The sequence below is a fragment of the Chinchilla lanigera genome, unplaced genomic scaffold (genome assembly GCF_000276665.1).
Source record: "Chinchilla lanigera isolate Chin_1 unplaced genomic scaffold, ChiLan1.0 scaffold00164, whole genome shotgun sequence".
NCBI classification, from domain to species: Eukaryota; Metazoa; Chordata; class Mammalia; order Rodentia; family Chinchillidae; genus Chinchilla; species Chinchilla lanigera.
In genome coordinates, this window is record NW_004955565.1 from 1,550,052 (window position 1) to 1,572,756 (window position 22,705).

The 22,705-nt window shown below is 36.0% G+C and overlaps 1 protein-coding gene across 4 annotated transcripts in view; it reads right to left on the reverse strand.

Annotated features, from left to right (window-relative positions):
• The window catches only part of Usp9x (ubiquitin specific peptidase 9, X-linked), a 123,031-nt gene that overhangs the window by 71,012 nt on the left and 29,314 nt on the right, over positions 1–22,705 (reverse strand). For 2 of the 4 annotated variants that reach the window (XM_005413264.2, XM_005413266.1), the window contains exons 5-14: positions 19,536–19,648; positions 17,870–18,088; positions 14,043–14,158; positions 13,624–13,875; positions 13,408–13,546; positions 12,731–12,883; positions 11,570–11,674; positions 7,326–7,532; positions 6,489–6,625; positions 4,557–4,690 (exon numbers count right to left, since the gene is read on the reverse strand). In XM_005413264.2, coding sequence (XP_005413321.1) covers positions 4,557–4,690; positions 6,489–6,625; positions 7,326–7,532; positions 11,570–11,674; positions 12,731–12,883; positions 13,408–13,546; positions 13,624–13,875; positions 14,043–14,158; positions 17,870–18,088; positions 19,536–19,648 — 1,575 coding nt within the window. Of the gene's footprint in view, positions 1–4,556; positions 4,706–6,488; positions 6,626–7,325; positions 7,533–11,569; positions 11,675–12,730; positions 12,884–13,407; positions 13,547–13,623; positions 13,876–14,042; positions 14,159–17,869; positions 18,089–19,535; positions 19,649–22,705 lie in introns of all 4 variants that reach the window. The other 2 variants (XM_013509210.1, XM_005413265.1) reach the window with 1 other exon arrangement.

Consider the following 22,705-nt stretch of genomic DNA (forward strand, 5'->3'; position numbering starts at 1 on the left):
TCTAGTTGGTTTATAGTGTTCAAGTCTTCCGTTTCTTTTCTGCAGATTACACCACTGACATCACTTGCTTTAAGCCTAATTATTGCCTTTCAGATTTCTTGTAAGGCAAGTTTGACAGCAATGAATTTCACTGTATTAGTCCTTACAGTACAAGAGAACTATAAACAGCATCTTAACTATTCACCCAAATCTCCACTTGTTTTGTAATACCCTGAGGCATGGCATGCCCTGATCCAAACAGTCCCTACAGCTGAGCTCTTCATCCTTACAGCTTCTCTCTCCCTCTGGGCAGAACATTTGTATCACTGTAAAGGAATCACAGGCAGGACAGCAGCCAGCTTCTCCCAGGATATCCTTGCCTTATGAGCAGGTATTGTACGCAGGTAAAGAGGAAACCACTCCCCCCCCCCCCCCCCCGACTGTTTCCCCTGACAGGGAACTTCCACCCTAGGAGCAAGTTGAGGAAGAGGGTAATCAGATCTCCAGTGTTCTTGGGCTGTAATGCCTGAAGTAAAGCTTCACCCTACTAGCAGGCACTGAGTTGGGTTAGGGAGTCTTAATCCTCTTGGCTACATCTGCCTAGAATAGAGCTTGTCCCACACATGACTGAGAAGGATAACAAATGCTGGTAGCTAGTTGTTCCTAAGGTGAAACTGTAGCCCTAGACTAGCAGCTGTGGGGACACAGAGGCCTTCTTAGTCACACCTGCCCACAAGAAAGTTGCAATGTGATAAAGCCGAGTACAGAGAGACGTGAACAAGCTGGGGCTCAAATGCTCCAGGCTTGCTGTTTTTTTTTTTTCCTTTCCTGAGATTTAATTTATTTTCTTGAATAAATGCTTCTTCATTTGCTATATCCTCTTACAACAATTTCCAGACACTTTAAATTACTATTTTTATATTTTCCTCCAGGTAAGCAGTTGTTTTGTTAAGGTCTGCTAAGCAACTCATTCCATCATTCCAAAAGTGAAATCTCTCATCCTGTGGCTTATTTCATCCTATGTTCTACATTTACTAATCGGCATTTTCCTATATACCAGTATACTCATGTTATTCAGTGGGTTCAGTTATTTTCATTATTTTGACCCAGTTTTGGCCAGCAGAAGCCAACTCTTATAGTTATGACATGTCATATGATTCCTGGAGCACTGTCCAAGTTTCAGGAATATGATGTTGAAAGGTATCTGATACTTTCCCTCCTCTGGGCCCCAAAACAGCCATTTCTCCAGAGAGACATACACTGTCTGCCAAAACGGTAACACATTTTTTAAAAACCAGTAAGACCTCACATACACTTAGTATTTCATGGCTGATGTGTAGGAATGAGCCAAGCTACTAAGAAAGTCTAGGCTAGGATATGCACCCCAAAAGAATACTGTTGGTTAATGCATTTATGAAGATAACTGGTTTAATTGGGATGGGGGATGTACTCCTAAAAAACTGTCATATTACTGTTGGCTATAAGAGAACTGGAAGAGGTAACAGAAGGTGGCAGTCCTTAGAAAACAGAGGGTAATAAGCACATGATCGACACTGCAGACAAGTCACTCAGCTCTATCCAGAATCAAGGAAAAATGGTAAACTTGCAGTAAGTGTTCAAGTCAGCGCGGTGACTATCAGTCAGCTAAAACTTGAGTAACCATCAAAAGATAGTTTATATACTTTACTGCATCTGTTACGGCTTGTATCTAGATATTCCCCAAAAGCCTCATGTGGTCTTATATGGATGGGGGTTTTCAGAGGTGGCTGGATCTAGGGTATGTGATGGTAGGATTAAGGGTGCCCCACCTTCAGTGTAGGTGGTACAACCCAAAAGTTGGTTGCCTAGAAAGGATAAATGGCAGAGCCAGGCTGCTGCTGCTTGCTATCTCCTGCCTGCTTGCCACAGACTTTCTCCTCAGAAATGCCCCTCTGCCTTGGAGCCTGCTGATTATGTACTGAAACCTCTACAAACTGTGAGCTGAAATAAATCTTCCTTTAACTTGGTATGAGGATTTTGTCTCAGCAATGAGAAAAGTAACTAAGATAGTATCCATATGAAAAAAATTAAAGAATGATCAGTAAGCATTAGCACATAAAAGCACTAATGTGAACATTCGAGCAAATTTTGGAGAAAATTTTAGTAAGCTCACTCCTTTATCTAAGTAACATTAAAGCAGGAGGTAGAATAAGCTGACCATGCTGAGGAAAATGATTTTTCCCCAAAACTAATGATGCTAGTAGAGATGAAATATGGGCAGAACCATTAATACCAGTGAAGTGATTATCTGAAATTGAGACTATCAGAGAACTGTGCAAGCCTGATGTTATCCTGCTGAATGGTATGCCTCATACCTAATGAGATTTACACAACACTTTCATTATGCACAGGCAAAAAGTCATAATTTACCATAGAACTGAAAATGCTACCATAGAAGTGATTTAAAGCTGTCAAAAATTTAACAGAGGGGCTGGGGATTTAGCTCAGCGGCACAGTGCCTGCCTGACAAGCACAAGGTCATGAGTTCGGTTCCCGGTACCGGAAAAAAAAAACAAAAAAACAACAACAAAAAAAAGTTTAACAGAATTTTACTAGTTTAAAAACTATCCTTCTCACACTTAAGTATCTATAGACTGACCAGAATTAGAACAGTGTTAATAAATTAAAGTGGTATATCAAAGTTATGAGAAAACAGAAGATATATAATGAACACAAAGGAAAAGATTAATAGTAAAAAACCAAACAAACAAAAAACATTCAAGTGTGTACTGTGTTCCAGACACTGTTGTAGCATAAATAGCTTCCTTAAGGTCAAACACCTAAATAAGTTTGAGTCATGTTTCAAACCTAGGCAATCTGACTATGCAGATTCCTATCTCTTACTCTAAGGAGGTACAGACAGTATAAGGAAAGGAAGCCGGGTATGGTGGCGCACACGTATAATCCCAGCACACTGGAGCCTGAAGCAGGAGGATCCCTACAAGTTCGAGGCCAGCCTGAACTACATAGTAAAACCCTGTCTTTAAAAAAAAAAAAAAAAAAAAAAAGGGAACAGAAACTGAAGAATTAAATATTCTTGTGAGCATGAAATTAAGATGAGGCAATAACATGTAGAATTCAACTCAAACAGAGAAAACTTTAAGGAGGTGGAACTGCACACGTACCATGTCCAAAGTGCCAAACAGTAGTCCCTAACCTCTGACAATAAAATGAAGTGAAATACCACATACAAATGAGGTAAAAAAACAAGCACTGAAGTGCACATAATTTATACAGTTCCACTATGGAGGAAGTGCTGCAATGGTAACTGTGAAGGCTTTGTATCACAGTGGAGATGAAACTTTAACAGAGTCTGAGTTATGTTAAACTGAGCCCCAGTGTTTGGTTGTTTGTGTATATGCTACACAGAAACCTCTTATTTCTCTCATTGATTTTGGTTTCCTTTGATATAGAACATATATTGCACGTTGCCGTGTTGCCTTCACTGTTCTATCCTGCTGCTTTGGAACCTAGGACAGAAATGATAAAAGATAGCTGTCTGGGGCCTGCCAGCTGTCTGAGGTTTACATTGCTTGTCTAGATCTACAACCTACTAATGGGAGGATTCAGCTGGCCCAAAAGGAGAAAGGGAAGAAAAGAGTCAATAAAGTCAGAAGGGCTATCTAAAGAGTTGCCTCATTCTTCCTTTATGTTTATCTGAATTTAAGTATTAAAAATTTGGTGATTGTGAACACCATAGAAATTTATCCTGTAACTGCAAGACTACTCTGCTCCTCAAATGAGAAGTATACACTACTTGCTTTGCAGATCATATTATAACATGTTAAATGAGTGGCATATTCAACAACCAGTATTTTGAATTCTGTCTCTAATACTGACAATATAAAGTTCTCTTGTCTACGGCTCTGGGAACAAAAGATTGTAAGGTGGACAGGGGTGGGGGGAGGGCAGACTTCTATGAATCTGGCACAGGACAGGAGAATGTGTAGTGAGAACCCACCTATACTTCAGCATACACAGATTCTGACACAACTGTTAAAAGGCAAAAGAAATGACATAGGGATCTACATATGGCAGGCACTTAAAAATCACCTGTTGAAATCTCAAGAAACTTTACCCCAACATATTTAAACTTTCAAACATGTAAAAATCTGAATTTATATAGCCTTGCTTCTAACGCATAAATATATAATTCATTAAGTCTGAAGCACTTATGAAACAGACAGGATTATAAAAGAATTATATATGCAAGAATAGACTTATACAAGTTTTCTTGAAAAGCTATAGATGGTGGTAAGCAGGGAGATAGAGGTTGGAAACTAAAACATTGAAGGCAACACCCAACTGTAACACAGACTGACAAGAGCTCCTAGTCAGAGAAGAAAAAGCAATCAACTTAACAAGGAGAGTGGGGAAGGCAAGTACTGAGCCAAGAGCCTTGAAATGCCGGACTCGTGTTTAGGTTGTATAAAATAAACTACTTTCCATCTTTTAAAATGTATCATTCCTAAAGTAATTAATTCAAAGAGATCATTATTACAGTATTTTCATAGTTTAATTTATCTTATAGTACTTACCTCTAGCATGCAGTCTCATGCTTTCCATGTAAGTTGCAAGGTTTTCTGCTACCAGAGTAACTAGGGCATGATTGTGCTGAAGTTGATTGATTAAGTCATGGCGATAAAATACATGAGGACTTCGCTGAGTTTGGCTGAAACGAGAAGAACTTTACAATATAATTAGGCAATTAAACTCTGTTGTAATCACGAGTTCACACTATCTAAATTCTTAGTTACTAATTAAAAAACTATAGTTTTGTCCATTAAATTCCTGTAATGGCAATTTAAAATAATGTTGCAAACAGTAAGGAATTTTTCTTATATACACAGAAACAATGCATCAGTATCTTCTAACTTCATCTCCTGGGGGTCTACTTCAGTAACTGATTTCTACTCCTGTACTACAGGAGTACTCAAACCATTTGTGTTAGGTTATACAATTATTTCAGAATTATAAAACAAACATTCCTTGCAAGATTAGATTGCAACTGCTAATGAAGACTGCAATCAAAGAAAATGTTTTCATAAAACTTATACTACCTATTCAAGGTACACATTGGGAGACTTGGTTTACAGCCAAGGTTGCCCGTAAGTATCACCAAAAAAGACCTAGTTTCTTTCAAATCTTTTGCCATATTCATTGAAACCAGTCAGCTTTCACAGCCACTACTATTTTAGTGGAGATGATGTTATTGTGCCTCGCAGAATGCGTGAACTATCTATCATGTCTCTAACAAATAAATTAATCTGAAAAAAGGCTAAGTAACATACATACATTGGGCCAAATACACGCAAACTATGTCCCTCAAAGAATGTTACTTTTAAGAAAAATTTCTAAATTATTTTCATTGATTATTCCTATAGCTTTTCCAATTTCCTATTATTTTTTCCAGCTTTGGGGAATAAAAAGAGGTAAGTTCAATTGTTAACATCAGAACATATATATGACTTTTCCGCTTCTGTCCTAGCCATAATGATAGTAATCCAGAGTTGTAATGGGCTTTTTCCAATCATTTAATCTTATGTAAGAAAAATGATTCTTTAGAAAATGTTTGTAAGAGCCGGGCATGGTGGTGCACGCCTGTAATCCCAGCACTCGGGAGGCTGAGGGAGGAGGATCATTGTGAGTTCAAGACCAGCCTGAGCTACAAAGTGAACTCAAGGCCAGCCTGAACTGCATAGCAAGACGCTGTCTCTAAAAAGAAAAAAAAAAAGTGTTTGTAAGATTAAAAAACTGTTTGAGACAAGGTTCATATTTTACTTTGTTACCTTTCCATTTTAAAAAAGTCAGTTCTAACTGTATTACCAGAATATACAAGGACAAATTATTTCAATAACCACAATTTGGCACCTAAGATAGTATTACTTAAAGACAACTACTGGTTATTAAAAGGTAACTTAGCTTTAAAAAGTTTAAAAATGTATTTTTAAATTGTACTGTATTTTCGCTATCTTCCATCATTTAAATATCAAAATCAACTTTAAAACCTGAATACTAAGGATCAGTGATATAGCTCAGGGGCACAAGCACCTGCCTGGCAAGTGCAAGATCCTGAGTTCGATGGCTGGTACCAAAAATAAGTAAATAAAAACCTACAACTACTCTGTTGTAGGGTAATGTTTTAAAACTAATAAAGACAGGAAGGATAAAATAAAGAGTTACTGGATGCAACACATGCTATGAAACCACCTATGATGGAAGTAAGATGTATCTCTGAACCAAGAACCTAAAGGCAATATCACCATCTGAATTCTGATACTTATCATTTAATTTTGGCTTATTTCAATGGTGAAAATGGCAAAGGGTCTTTCTGTTTCTAACTAACCTTTCCCTTAAGTCTCATCTTTCACTAGCTTTCTCTTTCTTTGATATTTGCTTTCTGTCAACCACTGTCATTTTCAACAAAATACATAAATAAGGATACTTAAGATTCTAGGTTTAAGTCTTACCTCAAATTCTGAGGTGCTTCACCAAATAAACTACAGATTTCTCTAATTTGTTTCAGTGCAGGAATAACCCATTTGTCATTTGTGCGAAGTTCTTCTATAAAGCGATCTATCCACTGGATCTTTTGTGTGTCACGGTCCTTATACAAACAATGTCAATGTATTATTTATATCCATACTCGTTCTTCTACTTTTACATTATTTCACATTATAAAATAAAAGCTTTTAAGATTAGTATCACAAACATTAGACTATAACTGAACCAAAGATTTTTAAGAAAAAAAGGTTCAATTTCACATTTACCCCCCAAAACTCCAACAAGTAAAAGCACTATTATGAAAGTTCAGTGCTATATAGTTTTAAATTTGCCAGAGTATTTAGATGGATCCAGTATGCTTGAGATTCTGCCATATCACAGAATCAAATATTCAGCACCCTGATTACATGTTCTACTGTTTAAGAAATTCTGTTACTTTTCTTAACTTACCTGTAAGCAAAGAAAATATAATTTCTCTTACCCCTTAAGTCCCTAGTCAGCTTTCACATTTATGAACTATTTGAAACAAGTATTTCTGTACCATACTTTTGACAATACTACCACTAACAATCAACAGTTGAGTCAGTTTATGACTCAACTTCAATTTATGACTCAACTGATTCATAAAACCTGAATGTAGAATCCTAAGTAAAGGAAGACAGGTTTATATGAACAGTGCTAATTATTGAAGATCAATTAAAAAAAAAAACATACTGGGATAACCTGGATCTATCCTGTAACCAAGCTATCCTAAATGTGAAGGTGAAAGGTCACAAGAAGTGAGCAAAATGGCACACTCTTACCTGGGAGCAACTATAATCTAGTATTTTTATGTGGGCACTAAGAGCCAGGTCCATGATATCCACAGGCACATCATCACTGTGGGCCAGATTCCACAGAAGGTTCAATACTTTGTGTGCCATCACACCATCTTTATCATCTTCTGCAAGACGACGGATCAGCTCAAGTAGCTTTTCACGTTGCTTTTTACTTGCATTTGTCCAACTGGCCTACAAAAAGAATTTAAGTGACATGAAAATAACGTATTTGATTTGATAACATAATAATCAAATAACACTATAAAATAAAACACTATAAATTAAAAAAAACACTATATTTCTCTTTAAATATAGTGTTACCAAGTTAACTATAGTTCAGCTCATCAGAAAAATAGATAGGCAGAGAATTATTCAAGGGACACCAGAAAGACAATAGTATTCATAGGTCAGAATTAAATTCCATGAAAAAAAGAGAAACTTCTATTTACAGTTAAATACTTTAACAGTTTAAAATCTTTCTCAACTTCAGTTTTAAGCAACATTTTTGGGCTGTAAATTTCTTTACTGTGCGGGGCAATCCTGTGCATTGTGGGATATTTAGCAGCATCCCTGGCTTTTACCCAGCATCGAGTTGAAGAAACCAAAAATCTTCTAGACACTACTAAACACTGGGGGCCATAAAGGGGGGTGGCACAAGCACAGAGTAACATCCCACTGAAAATCCGTATCTCAGATTCAACCTGCTACTTGTAATTTTATATTAGAAGATGACCAAGAAAGCTCAACATATCAAGATTTTCATAACAAATGAAAAAGCTTATGAATGCTGTGCATCACATATTTATTGTTTTGTTTTTCTTCTGGTACCAGGAATCGAACTCATGACCTTGTGCTTGCCAGGCAGGCACTTCGCTGCTGAGCTAAATCCCCAGCCCCCTGCATCACACATTTAAAAACAGGATAGTGAAAGTCTAAGTTATGAACCAAGAAAAAGAAAATAGTTTACAAAGAAGTGACACAAGGTAAAAGATCGTACAATGATTCAATTTAGGAGACAGAATATTCATTTAAAAACTTTAAAATGCAAACAACAACAACGGCCTTCTAAAATGTTTTCAAATGTCCAGTTAATATAATATGGCTTATCATAACTTAAGAAAGGAAGAGTATTGGTGGCATTCAGTAGACAAGAAGTCAGGGATGCTGGGCATGGTAGTACACGCCTATAAGGACACAAGACGATCACGAGTTCAAGGCCAGCCAAGGCTACACAGTGAGTTCAAGGCCAGCCTGAATTATAGAGCGAGATCACTGTCTCAAAAACAAAAGCAAAACAAAAAAACGAAGTCAGGGGTGATGCTAAACAATATGGGAAAATTTTGTTGTACCAAGTTACAAATCTGTGCTTACTGATAAACTAAAAATGAACCTAATGTCAAACAGTGGAATGATTGCATTAAATATTTTTACCTTTAATAGCACAGGTAATTGAACCCAGGGCTTCACACATGCTAGGCAAGAGCTAAACCCCTAGCCCCTTTTTATTATGAGACAGGATCTCATTAAATTGACCACACTGGCCTTGAAATTGCCTTATTAGCCTTCTGAGTTGCTGGGATTATAGGTATGTGCCACCATGCCCAGTAAAGATCCTTTCAGTAGAATTATCACACACATTTACAATAGCAGATATGAGATATCTACAAAGACAACTTTAAGATAACCTGGCATTCACAGAAAAAGAAAGGAAGGAAGGAAGGAAGGAAGGAGAGAAACACAGAGAAAGGAAGAGGAAAGAAAGAGTAGCTCAAAAATATAACATGTTCTCTCACTACTGATCAAAGATTTCACAAAACTTAATACCATAGTGAGGTAACATTTCACACCGGAGACTTCAAAAATTTAGAATGCTAACAAAAGTGTTGCCAAGGATGTGAAAACCTTGATGAAACTTTAAATTGATATAATTGCTGGGGATATAGCTCAGTGGTACAAGCGCCTGCCAGGCAAGTGCAAGGTCCTGAGTTCAATTCCTGGTATCAGAAAAAATTGTAAAAAAAAAAAAAAATTTGATATAACTACTTAGAAAAAAATCTTACTTAGTACTCAAACATTTAAAAATTAGAATCTGGGTCAAGGACCTATGTAAAATCTAACTGAAGAAGTTGGTTGCAATCTATAAAGAACTACAAAGAAATTCAGGCTTCATATTTCCTTTGGTCATCTTTACTTTAAAATACTTCATAGGAATTGCCAGATTTACCAACACCTTCACAAAATAAAGTGCTTGTATTTTACCAGAAGTAATAACTGCTCAATAAACATTTGGTAAGCCAAGGGAAAAATATGAGAGAATTCTTTAGACCATCCCTCAACAGAAACTGGATCAGGAGATAAAAGCACACCTTTGCTTCTTCCATTATGGCCATTCACTGGTCATGCATCACCATTTCAGAGGTCATCACAAGATGAAAAACAAATGGCAATTAGCTGTAGGGTACCCATGATAACTGATTCTATTATCTGCTCAGCTATTTTTCACATATGTTAGTGGATAGAGGAAAAATATGTAAGAATTTTACTTTTATATGTATAAAAAGGTATTTAAAACATACAAAAGATTCATTCAGTACTTTGTTCTTTTTAAAGTTACGTTTTTCCAGAAGGCAGGGGTTTACAACTTTAACATGCTTAAGGGTCACCTGAGAAACTAGCTTAAAATAGACTGTCAGGCTGCATACCTAGCGATTCTAATTTTATATGCCTGGGGTGGAAACCAGTAATGTTTTTCCCCCCTACTGTGAAATACACATCTAAGGAAAGTACGATCATATGTACCATTATTAACAGTACATAATGTAAACATCTGCGTAAGTATTATACAAGTCAAAAATAACACATGGTATGCAGCACTCAGACCTAGCTGGGATTATTTCTGAGGTTTATGTTAATATAATCAAAGGATATGAATCAGTGTGACTTTATTCCTTTCTTCAACCTTCTACTAATTATAACTAGACCAGCCATGTGGTTTTGTTGCTCTAATGTATTTATCATGCTCATTGAAGTATGCTGTGAAGTATTCCATTAAATGAACATTCCACAATTTATCCGTAGTATTGTTCATCCATTCCACATAGTACGTTTTAGCTTTCACAAACAATTCTGCTACAGGTATTTCTGGATATGCATTAAGGTGTGCATATGCACAAGTTTCTCAAGTCTATATTCAGAAGTCAAATTGGTAAGTCATGAGAATTTTGTATTTTACCAGAAATAAAGTATTTTTAAAGTGTTTAGAACCATCCTTTTGAGAATACTGCCTTAAGGTCTTACGTTTTTAATCCACAAAGTCAGTAATCACTTGGGCTTTTACAAATCCAACCTCAGCCATCATGTTAAACATGGCCTTAAAAAAAAGCACATGAGGGCACCAAGACAGACACCACTGTCAGGGTCTTAGGCTACCTGATTTGAGTTACATTTCCATTTAGGCATGTTTTGTCTGGGCTTATGTCCCCAGAATGCCACGGTATTGGTATTCCCTTGCTGTCATCTGTTACTTTTCACAGTTATCAATGATCTATCCAGTTAGTCTTATAGTTCTATTACCAAAATACAAACTGCCAAGGAAAGAAATGCAAAATGATAACCTGAATTCTGAAAGAGAATGAGATTACTCATTTATGAGGGCTTGTTATGGCTTGTGTATGGATGTGACTCAGTCAGTCAGTCATAGGCGGGGCTTTTCCTAAGTAGCTGGATCTAGAGTGTGTGGTGTGTGATTACTAAATTAGTCCACCGAGTGGATGATGAGAAGGGCCCTCCTGGGTATGAGTGCTACCTGCCCTAACTGCATGTAGCCTGGATAGAATATAAGGTACAGAAAGAGGACTGCTGTGATCATTTGTAGCTTGCTGCCTTGTTGCCTTCTGCCTGCCATAAACTGCTTCTCCTCAGCCATGCCACCCTTTCTGGAAGCCAGCCAACTATGAACCAAAACCTCTATCAACTGTGGGCCTAAGTAAACCTTCCTTCCTTTAACTTTGGGTGTCAGGCATTTTGTCTCAGCAATGGGAAAATAATTAAGACAGGCCTATTATAATCTATCACAAAATTACAAGTTCTCATTGGAAAACAATGACAAAGTCACCAAAGATTATTTAATAGGATTTGTATTTAAGTTATTTATTAAGAAAAACTCACAAACCTAATGAATTAATTCTATTTACAATAAAATGATAATGACTTTGCTTGCTACCAATTACCTTAAAGCAATCAAAAAGATGATCAAGTTGTTCAGGTGAAAAATCCCATGCCAATTTTGCCAGTAGATCATGTACATTCTTCACAATGGCTTCATGTTTCCCTGCCTATTGAGAAACAAAAATAAAGAAAAGCATAGCACACTAGGATGTAATAATAGTGGCATATTCATTGCCGAAAAATATGAAGTTATTCCCATCTCTTTCGTTTAACTATATAACCTAAAATCCCCAATATGTATTTTTTTCCTTTGGTTTTTTTGAAAGAGGGTCTTGCTTCAACTCTCTATGTAGCTCTGGCTGGCCTTGAACTCATAGGGATCCTCCTGCCCCAGCCTCCCAAGTGCCACATTACAGGCTTACACCACTATGCCTGGCTTTGAAAAATTCCTAATATTATAAATGCTTTAAATTGAAACCTTGGCAACTGTAAAAATATGCAGTTAATGTATATACTTTAACAGCTCGCATGAACCATCATTACAATTTATGGAATTTAACATACCAATTTTAATATTGTAAATACGAGGAAAAAAGTTCCAAAGAAAAGTAAGATTCCAAACTAAAATAAATAAGGTTCCAAAAAAAAATATGGTTACACAACTCAAACCTTACTCAAAAACAAAGCTTTTTTTTTCATTTCTGTAGCCTAACTCATTACTGAGCTTTATAAATAAAAAATAATTTAACTCTCCTGATACTGGAGGTTTCTTTTTACTAAGTCTACAAAAAAAAATCATAAATCTCTCTTGATACACATTCCTTCATTCATATATGTATATTGTTTGGGTTTTTTTTTTTTTTTTTTTTTTGGAGGCAGGGTCTTTTTTAGCATTTTTTTGGGCTGTGTAGTTCAGGCCGGTCTTCAACTCTCAGTGCTCCTCCTGCCTTAGCGCCTCCTGAGTACTGGGATTTCAGGAATGCAGCACCCGGCCTGGGTCCTTATTTATAACTACAATCTTTACTAAATTTAAAAAAAAGTATCTTTAAAACTATTACTGGCTATTTTGAAAACTTTCCTAGCAGATTTCTGTAAATATAACAAGTATTTGAATGTTTTAAAACTCAAACAACATAGGCCTGCATTCCATTTCACAATGACTACTATATTTTAGTTTTTAGTAGCTTTAATTTAAAAACTAACCATCACCTTAAATTCCTTACCTGTGCTGCCCAAATATTATCAAGATCTTGCAAGGTCAGAGCTTTTTCTTTGATGACAAATCGAAGAATCTTCTCTAGCTTCTCTACATACTGTGGCTGGTGAAGACTATCTCGCAAGACTATGGATAAAATATTGTTCTGCTGTATCCATTCCTAAGTGTAACATAAAAACTTGTTTTAAAACAGAAGTTTTAAAAAATATATTGTTCACAGTATTAAACAATAAAAGAAATTCCAGAATACATTTATCAAAATACACTAATATTATGAAAAAAAATCACAATTTCTTAACATTCAATTTTGCACATAAATGCTTCATAAATTAGAAACACAGAAATATCATATGAATTTTACAGTATTCATCTTTATTTATTTATTTTTCTGGTACCGGGAATCAAACTCACGATGCTGCGCTTGCCAGGCAGGCGCTTGCTAGGCAGGTGCTGTGCCACTGAGCTATATCCCCGGCCCAGTATTCATCTTATTGAGAATAAAAAATAGGCCCAAAAACGTGCTAAACAAGTACATTCCTCAGCTGATACAGGATTAGCTTTTAAAATTTCAAATCTGTTGTAGATAACTTCTTAAAATACAATAATAATGTGGTAATGTCAAATTATTCTAATTTTTCTCTTAAGTAGATTTTTATTTATTAAAAAGACAACCAGAAGACATACTGCCATTCGTTCAGCTGTGAGCCACTCTTCCTCCTCGGGATTACCATGCCGATGGGTGTAGTATGACACGCTAGAAATCACCTTATTAACTTCATTCAGTGCATTCATCTTTCCATTGAAAGAAGAAATTTGCAATAATCTATGAAAGAAATTCAGTGGTAAGTATGATTCTAAAAATCCAATATATGACTATTTCAAGAGACATAAATAACTTACCTAAGTATCATTTTTAACCTAAATATTTCTAAATTTTTTACAGTTTCTTCTTGTCCTGGAACCCTTGAAGCTAAATTCTTCAAAGATTTAATAATCATGGAAAGGGCATCATTTTTAGCTTCATTCTTTGCTTCTTTTTTCAGTTCTTCATCAGTTAAATTTTCTAAAAATTGTGGAACCATTTCTATTATTGGAAGAAAGTACTTTTTCACTGTATGAAGAGTAAGAAACTCATAGCACTGTCCAAATGGTCTGCAATTAAGAAAGATATGAAATTTATAATACTAAATTTCTTAACAAGACTAAACTCTTGAGAATTTATTACTTAAACCCACACCTGAATAACTCAGTTTTTAAAATCAAGCAATAATATTCCAATTTCAATACTACAATGAATACTCACTTAAAACATAACTTACTTAATAAGGGCTGCAATTATTTGCACATTTAATGCTGATCCATTAATAAATCGATCATGCAGTATCTGGAACCCATTTAAAGTGCCAAATTTGTTGAGAAGATCCACTAGCCAACCCTGCAATACATTTAGTGAAAAGAAATTAACTTCCTGCCTGTAGGAGGAAAACAGTACTATTGTGATTGATACTAGAAACAGTAAATTCAAACTATGTGAAACTATCTTTGAAAAGACTTCAAAATACTGCATTTTGTTCACACTAATCCCACCTGTGAGGCAGAAGCGGCTCATTAGCAAGTACAGTTTAGATCACTGGGGCACAGAATTAGAAATCACACTTCTGGGGCCTGGGATATAGCTCAGCAGCACAAGTGCCTGCCTGGCAATCACAACGTCCTGAGTTCGATTCCTGGTACCCGCCCCCCCCACACACACACAAAAAAGAAACCACACTTCTGTTTCAATGATCCCATTATAACAGAGTACTTTCTATCTGAAAACACTGTATTAAAGTAATTAAGGAGAGGGGCCGGGGATTTAGCTCAGCGGCAAAGCACCTGCCTGGCAAGTGCAAGATCGTGAGTTCGGTTCCCGGTACCGGAGAAAAACAAAACAAAAAAAAAAAAACAAAACAAAAAATAAAGTAATTAAGGAGATAAAGACTTCGAAAAAATAAATCAAGAGAAAGCTACTTCTTAGTAACTAGTGTAGTGACTTCTGAATCCACTTATTATAGTAGTAAATATTAAGATTTCTCAATAACCACAATAACCTTGAAGCGTGAGTGTGAATTATCAATTATAAATTAACCCCTGGTGGTAGAAGACTTGCCTAACATGCACAGAGCTCTGGGTTCTAGTCCCAGTACCACCACCACTACCACTACCAAAAAGAAAAAAAGAAAATAAACCACCCACAAACCCCTAGTATTATTACCCCTGGCACTGATGTCTGCTATACCTAAGGAGAACATGCTGGCTGATACTTCTGCTGACTTTTTAAGATGCACTAAAAGATTATGTAAGTATTAAATATATCTTATGTACCTAGGACAACCTTCCTCTAATAGGCCACCATCATAGAAACCCCTAAGGGAACAACATGGGGTAGAGGCAGATTCTCTATTATGCCTTAAACAAGAATTCTACAATTGTTTAAAAAAAAGTCTAGGAAAGAAGGAAAATGACAAAAAAAAGGTTTTACTATATTTAAGAAAATATGGTAGCTATTAATTTTATGATAATCTAAATCAATTGAATTCTCTAATAAATCCACTACCATATTTCAATGTAAGTTCATTACTTTTTACCTTTTTATTTGGTAAAGCTCATTCAAGACAAAATTCTGAGTAACTTAATTCACCAGATCCCTTTTGGGATTCAGAAATTCTAAAAAAGTACATGGTAGTTACATAATGTAGTTTTATTCCTTTAGAAACTGAAGATGAGATTTTTGGACTAATACACTTAATACTTATGTGTACTATATATATATACATACAGACACACAATAGCATGTGTACACACAGTTGAAAGCTGATCTTTCTGTACTTCTTCAGATGAAATATGTTTATTAATTAGGAATTCTGGGCGCTTCTAACTGAAATGTAGTTAATAAGCTAGCTTTAGTAGCTGCAAACAAGTCTTATCTGGATCTAAATTGTCAAGATTGGAAGGGGCAGACCAGTTGCTTTGCATAAAAATGATCACACAGCCTTACAGCTTGTCATATTCTTTAAATGTAGTTTTATGATACAAGTTCCCTTTTTTCAAAGATAGTATAGGTGACTTTTACCCGAGACCTTTTATCTCAATCAAATTTTTACTAAATTTTTAACATTTGGAATAAAAGCTCATGCAAACATTTTCGAAGATCTTGGCAGAGGTTGGAGGCAGAGGAGATGTCACCACAGTCAGACAACTCAATCTCTCATAAATAGACCTGACAGCTTTAGCTTTGTCAAGGCTCAAATGCTGAGGCCGTAAAGTTTAATGGGGGAAGGGTGCTTGTATTGTAAAGAAAAAAAAAATGTGAAAGAGAAGACCTACCTAGAACTCCTAGGAGTCCTAGGGGGATGATGAAGTAGTACGGTTCAAAAATATTCCCTAATCGAAAAACCAGAAAATGTGAACAATGATACATCTTAAATTTCTGGATTAGGGACATAAAACCAGTGAATCGTTTATGGAAATATTTTAAAATCTATAAAAAAAAAATCCCAAATCTGAAACATGTATGGGCTTATGCATTTCAAATAAAGGATGTTCAACCTGTACCACCATTGGAAAATAAGACAAAAAATTTATGGGCACTTACATTTCCTTCGGTTCATTATATCTTGGTGCTCGTATACATCTAGGGACATACTTTAGTTGAAAATTCTGCCAAATATCTTTTAATCAATTCTCAAAAAGGTTGGGCAAGGTGGTACATGCCTTAATTATAGTTTCTTGGGAGGCTGAGGTGGGAGGAATCCAAGTTTGAGGCCATCCTGGCTAACTTAGCAAGACCCTGTCACAAAATAGAAGGCTAGGGACCTAACTCAGTTGTAGAGCACCTGCCTAATATGCATAAGGCCCTAGGTTCAATGCCTAGAATTGCAGGAAGAAAAATGTGAGTACAGATGAAAGTTTTGATTTTAGAGATAGTGGAGGTCCGTTTTCATATTAATATGATCTACTCAAGCAAAAGTAAGCCATCTAGTGGCAACAATATGAACAGGGAAATAGCAGAAAATGTCATCTCTAAGTTCAACACCTTTTTGATGACTTCAGCTTCTAAAAAAATAAACTCAGCATTGTATATGACTTCAAATTTTTCTGGCTGGTTAGAAAACTACAAGACCCACAACACCAAAAATATCCCCCTAACTTCTAAAATTTTAAAATTATATATTAATATTCATTAAAAGAAATATTTTCTCTTTTTGAGGCAGGGTTTTGCTATCGAGTTCAAGCTGGCTTTGAACTCAGAGATCCTCCTGCCTCAGCCTCCTGAGTGCTGGCACCACTCCCAGCTAAAAGAAACGTAAGAATACATTTTTTTAAGTGTACAGTAAAATAAAGGATTTATAAAAGGTACATAATCTGCTTACACTGATACAAGGAAGTTTAAATTTAAGTACAGGAAAAAAATTTGATTTTAAAAATTATTTTGCTTTATAATTTCTAAAAATTTACCTTTCTTATATGCATTTACAGGACATACTTGATTTTGTAGTTTAAATCTTCGAATGTGAAAAATGATTATGGCCTTACAGATCAACATTTGAGATCTTTAGTCAAAGAACCAATCTCTTACCCTACTGTTTTTTTTTTTTGGTACCGGGAATTGAACTCAGGACCGTGCGCTTGCCAGGCAGGCACTTGTGCCGCTGAGCTATATCCCCAGCCCTACCCTACTCTTGTTACAGTGGAAAAATATGATCTGCTCCATCTTAACCCAAATGATGATTACTTTCAAAGACACTGGGAAGACAAAGGGTACTAACTATACAAGGGAAGTAAAAAAAAGATGGCCATAAACACTGAACTAAAATGTTATAGCTGTGCAAGAAGGTTCCTCATTCCATCTGTTTTCATATGACGTCTCAAAGTAAATTTGATTGTTAGACTTTATTTCAACAGAAAAACTCTCTAGTAGTAGAAACTAAATACTACAGCTTTGGTTAAAAAAAAAAAATCCGTAACACAAAATTAAGCAGAATCCCTTTAAGAGTAATATGAAACTTTTCTTTACCATTTTAACAGGAGATTCAGATTACGGAAAGATCTGTGGCAGAGCAAAACAACTATACGATTTAATTTTGAATATAACAAACCAACACACTTTTGGTGATCGAGGGTCTGGAGAACGAGCAAAGAGTTCATCTTCAGGCAACTGAACACTTGAGGAAACGGATTCACATGGACGTGTACCATTGTAGATATGAAATTTGCAATGAGGATTTAAGGCCATGGCAAGAAGTTCTAGAAGTGGAAACCAGTCTTGGGACAGCTTGGCCACACATAACTCCACTAGCCGATGAGTATTGTTAATAATACATCTCTGTTATACATGGGAGAAAGGTGTTTAGAATATAAAAACATTGCAATTTCAAACAGAAATATTATCTTGTAAGATTATCTTATAATCTTAATGTCAATTTTTCATTTGAATTATACTGAATTTCACTGGTACTGGAATCAAAATGAAAGACACATTAACATTTACTTACTTCATATTTTATATAGTACCTACTTTCAAAAGCTATTTTTTGTGGTTTATAAAACAAAGCTGGTGTCTAAGTTACCAATTTCTGCCTTATACCCAGTGACAAGATACCAATTACTATATTTTCTTCTTTGGAATCTGTATACCACAGGTGGCAATTCTAAAATCTAAATATGTCAATTATCCAAGATGGAATAGATTCAATATCCTCAATAACAGCCCTTTCAAACTTTCCTTCCCCTCTTTTTTGAGACAGGGTCTCGCTATGCAGTTCAGGCTGGCCTTGAACTCATGGCGATCCTCTTGCCTCAGCCTCCCAAGTGCTAGGATTACAGTCATATGCTCCCACGACCAGGTCAAACTTTCTACTTCTAAGCCTATTACATAACCTATTATATATAAGAGGTGATCAAAATATACAGTGAATATTTTATTTTCAAAAAACCTTTGTTACAGTAAAGACACAATGCCAAGAATGTATGTGAAGAGGACTTTGAGTATTTTGATGGGGATTAATGGCAATGTATTTTGCAATAAAATTTTTAAATTAAACATTCACTGCAGTTTTTGATCAACTTGTGTACAACCTATAATGTAACATAGTAAATGAGAAGATCTTGGAAGCCGGGACAATACTCACCTGAGGCTATTTTCAATACTCCACTTTGGTTAATAGTTTAAAATTTTATATCATTCTTTCTCCTTGTACTAGGTACCAAAGTTGAAACACACAAGTCTCTTTGCTCTCCCTTTCTGTATGATGAGCATATTTTCCATTTACCTTTACACTGACCCTTTTGGTATCTCAAATGTATGTGTGTTATACTCCCTATCTCGTGTGGTTTTTGTCCTTAATGGTACATAAAATAAAGAGTGCATCTAACAACTGATAGCATATCTTCTATAAAATGTGGTGATTTGTCTAAGGTCACAAGACACTTGTGAACCCACAAGACAGATTAAACTTAAGTTTTCTTACTATATGCCTGTTTCTGAGACAAAGTCTTGCTTTGTAGCCCCCCAGGCTGGCCTTGAGCTCATGGCGATCCTCCTGCCTCAGCTTCCCAAATGCTGGGATTACAGGTGTGTACGACCACACCCAGTTCATGTTCATTCTTAATGACTGTGCTGCCTTTAATAGATTGGTTAAAAAAAAAAAAAGCGTCGTTTTTAATTCAATTAATGAACCAAAATGTAACCAAATATACCCGACCCCAACCATCTCCTCACCCTAGAGATTGCTATGTCAATCTCATCTTTTAAAGTCACACGCAGGACTTACATGAATTTCAAACTTCCAGCCACTCACTGCTTCATCTGTAAGGATTTTAGTGAATGATATTGTCAGCCCATCTCGAAAAAATCGCTGACATGCTTCGCTTTTAACATCAAGGCCTACAAAAAGAGAAAAACTTAACATAAACAAAATATTTCTCTAGTTGTTTTACAATGTCAAATTATATAAAAATAACTTGAAACTATTCAGTGACAGCTCACAAATGCGGTGTAAGTTGGGGAGGGCTTATGTGAAAGGCAAAAAAGGTACTATATTGTCAAGTTATTACCATTTCAAACTTTCTATACTGTATGTCAAAAGGTAACCTGACTCACAAAGAAAAATAATCAGCAAAATTTTAAAATATTTACTTAGGTAAAAATGCACTAAACCTAATAATGCTAACTCAAAACATTAAATTTTATGACACTCGAACTGAAACACAAAATGGCTGTCAACAGCATGTGATAAAGAATCTATATACTTCATAGCATTTTACTCACTGAAAATAAGCCTTAAAAACATTCACAACTTTAAAAAGTCTTATTTTGTTCATAAATCACCCATTTACTACCTACATCCTTATATTACTCTGTAGCTTTGTTCAAATAAGATCAATTCTGTTTTCTTTATTAGCCATCTGTCTGAATGTACATATGTTTCTTTCTTTCTTTCTTTTTGAGACAGGGTCTCGCTATGCAGTTCAGGCTGGCCTTGAGTTCACTCTGTAGCCCAGGCTGGTCTCGAACTCGCAAGTGCTGGCATTACAGGAATGTGTCACCACACCCGGCCTTGTATATATGTTTCTATCTTTGCTTAATTTTCATTTTATTTCAAAAAATAGAGCCATCTGCTACCAAACACAGAGAACATCCTAAATTCTTAAAGATACTATAAAAACTATTCGATTTATAGAGTCCCATTTCCCACCTAGTGGTAGGGACTGAACCTAAGGCCTTAGCACTGAGCTGCATGCCTAGCCCCCTTTTTAAATTTGAGACAGGGTCCAGCTAAGTTGCCCAGGTAGGGCTCAAACTTTCAATCCTTCTGTTTCAGGATGCTGCTGAGATTTTAAGTGTGTGCCACCACACCTGGCCATACTTGATTTTGACTGTACAATAGGGATGACATTTAAGTTTAACCTTGTCTAAAATAAATGGCCAAAAAATAGGGAAGGATATAACTCTACTGAATGTCAATGCTATTAAGTATCATTATCAGTTTTTACCTATTATTTTACAATCAGGATTTAGAACACTACTAGCACAGAAGGTTCCAAAAATTTGCTAAATTGGTGAATAAATGTATACATAAACAAGAAATTTGAGTATTAGAAAACAATTGTAATCTGGCTAACTTTCACAGTTTGTTATTTTTACAAGATTAATAAGGCATAAGGACACATTCTTTAAAACATTCACAACCGGGCCATAATTCCTATGTCTCACTGCAGGGTGTCATAAGCCACTGGTGGTACAAGCATGCCTGTCCCATTGGGCAGAGTGGGACGGGGCAAGGGGGCATAGCCCCATCAGTCATCCAGGGTGGCGGAACATGTTAAACAGAAGAGTAATTATTACAAGATAAATGAAAATCTCCCTTTGTCAGGGAATGAGATGGATTCAAGCAAGGTACCAAAAGTGTTAATTCTGGTAACTATTAACGCTAATTGTTACAGCACCTATTGATAGTTATACAAGGAGTGGAAACTTGAAGAAGTAGAGCCCACAGCAGTGATGGCAAAGCTTTTAGAACTTTCAATGTAGCACCTGTGCCACAGGTTCACCACCACTGGCTAGAGGAGTCTTAGGACATGGAGGCATGCCCTCAGAGGTAATCAAGGGACACCATTATCTCTCACCCTCTCTTGCACTTCCTGGCCACCAGGAGGTAACATTACTCTACTGTATAGGCCCCACCATGATGACACACAGTCTCACCATGGGCCCAAAAAGCAGCAATGGAACAAAACCTCCAAAGCAGTGAGCTGTAAGTTCATTATCTCAGGTATTTATCACAGTAAAAAGCTAACACACAGCTATCAATTTCAGAAAATGAAATGTTACTGCTTTTTATCTTAATCTCTGATGCCTTAAAAATGAGAGTATTACAGTGATTCTCTGCTAAAGATAATTCAATTATACCTAAAGTAGACCATAAAAAATTTTTTTTCTTTTTTTGGTACTGGGAATTGAACTCAGGACCTTGTTCTTACCAGGCAGGCACTGTGCCCTGAGCTACATTCCCGGCCCTGACTAAAATAATTTAAAACAGGATTAATTCCTTATTGTTTTATTTCTGAATATAAAAAAACTGGATTCCTTTGCATTAGCTTTAAAATTTTTTTAAAACATAGAATCTCATCTTTCAAGCTTTTCAGAGGTAAAAAAAAACATACCATTTCTGTACATTTAAAAGAACACACATAGAAGCTAGGCGTGGTGCCACACATCTGTAACTCAGTACTCGGGAAGTTGAGGCAGGAGGATTGCCACAAGTTCAAGGCCAACATGGGAAACAGTGAATTTGAAGCTGGACTTAACTATGGAGCAAGACTTTGTTTCAAAAAAACTAAAACACATAAAGTAATTTAATTTTAAAACACAGTGTTAATAAAATGGCAATCCTGGGGGCTGGAGATTTAGCTCAGTGGCACAGTGCCTGCCTTGCAAGCGCAAGGTCGTGAGTTCGATTCCCGGTACCGGAAAAAACAAAACAAAACAAAAAACAAAAAAACTGGCAATCCTTACTCAAAGGATCATAGATGAAGGTTCTACTAGGTACAGAGGTCCTTTGATTCACAAAGGGCAAGTGTACACAATTTGTAGATTTACATAGTGCATATTTTGAGATCAGAAATGGCTCAGGATAAACATGCATACAAAGCCAGCTGTATCTCAAGTCCACCCCGTCCATCATGTAGAGTACTTAACTGTAAAATATTCTTTCATGTATTATCATTCCTCCTAAAACATATGGGACCTAGTTTCAAAATAAACCTTTTGACAACCTTTTTACAAACAGAACTAAACGACAGATCTGCCCCTTAGAAATATGAATATACACAAATTGAATGTCTTAACTTCAGAGTTCATAAACACCTTTGTTTCTTTTTTTTTTTTTTTGGTTTTTCTCCGGTACCGGGAACCGATCTCACGACCTTGCGCTTTCCAGGC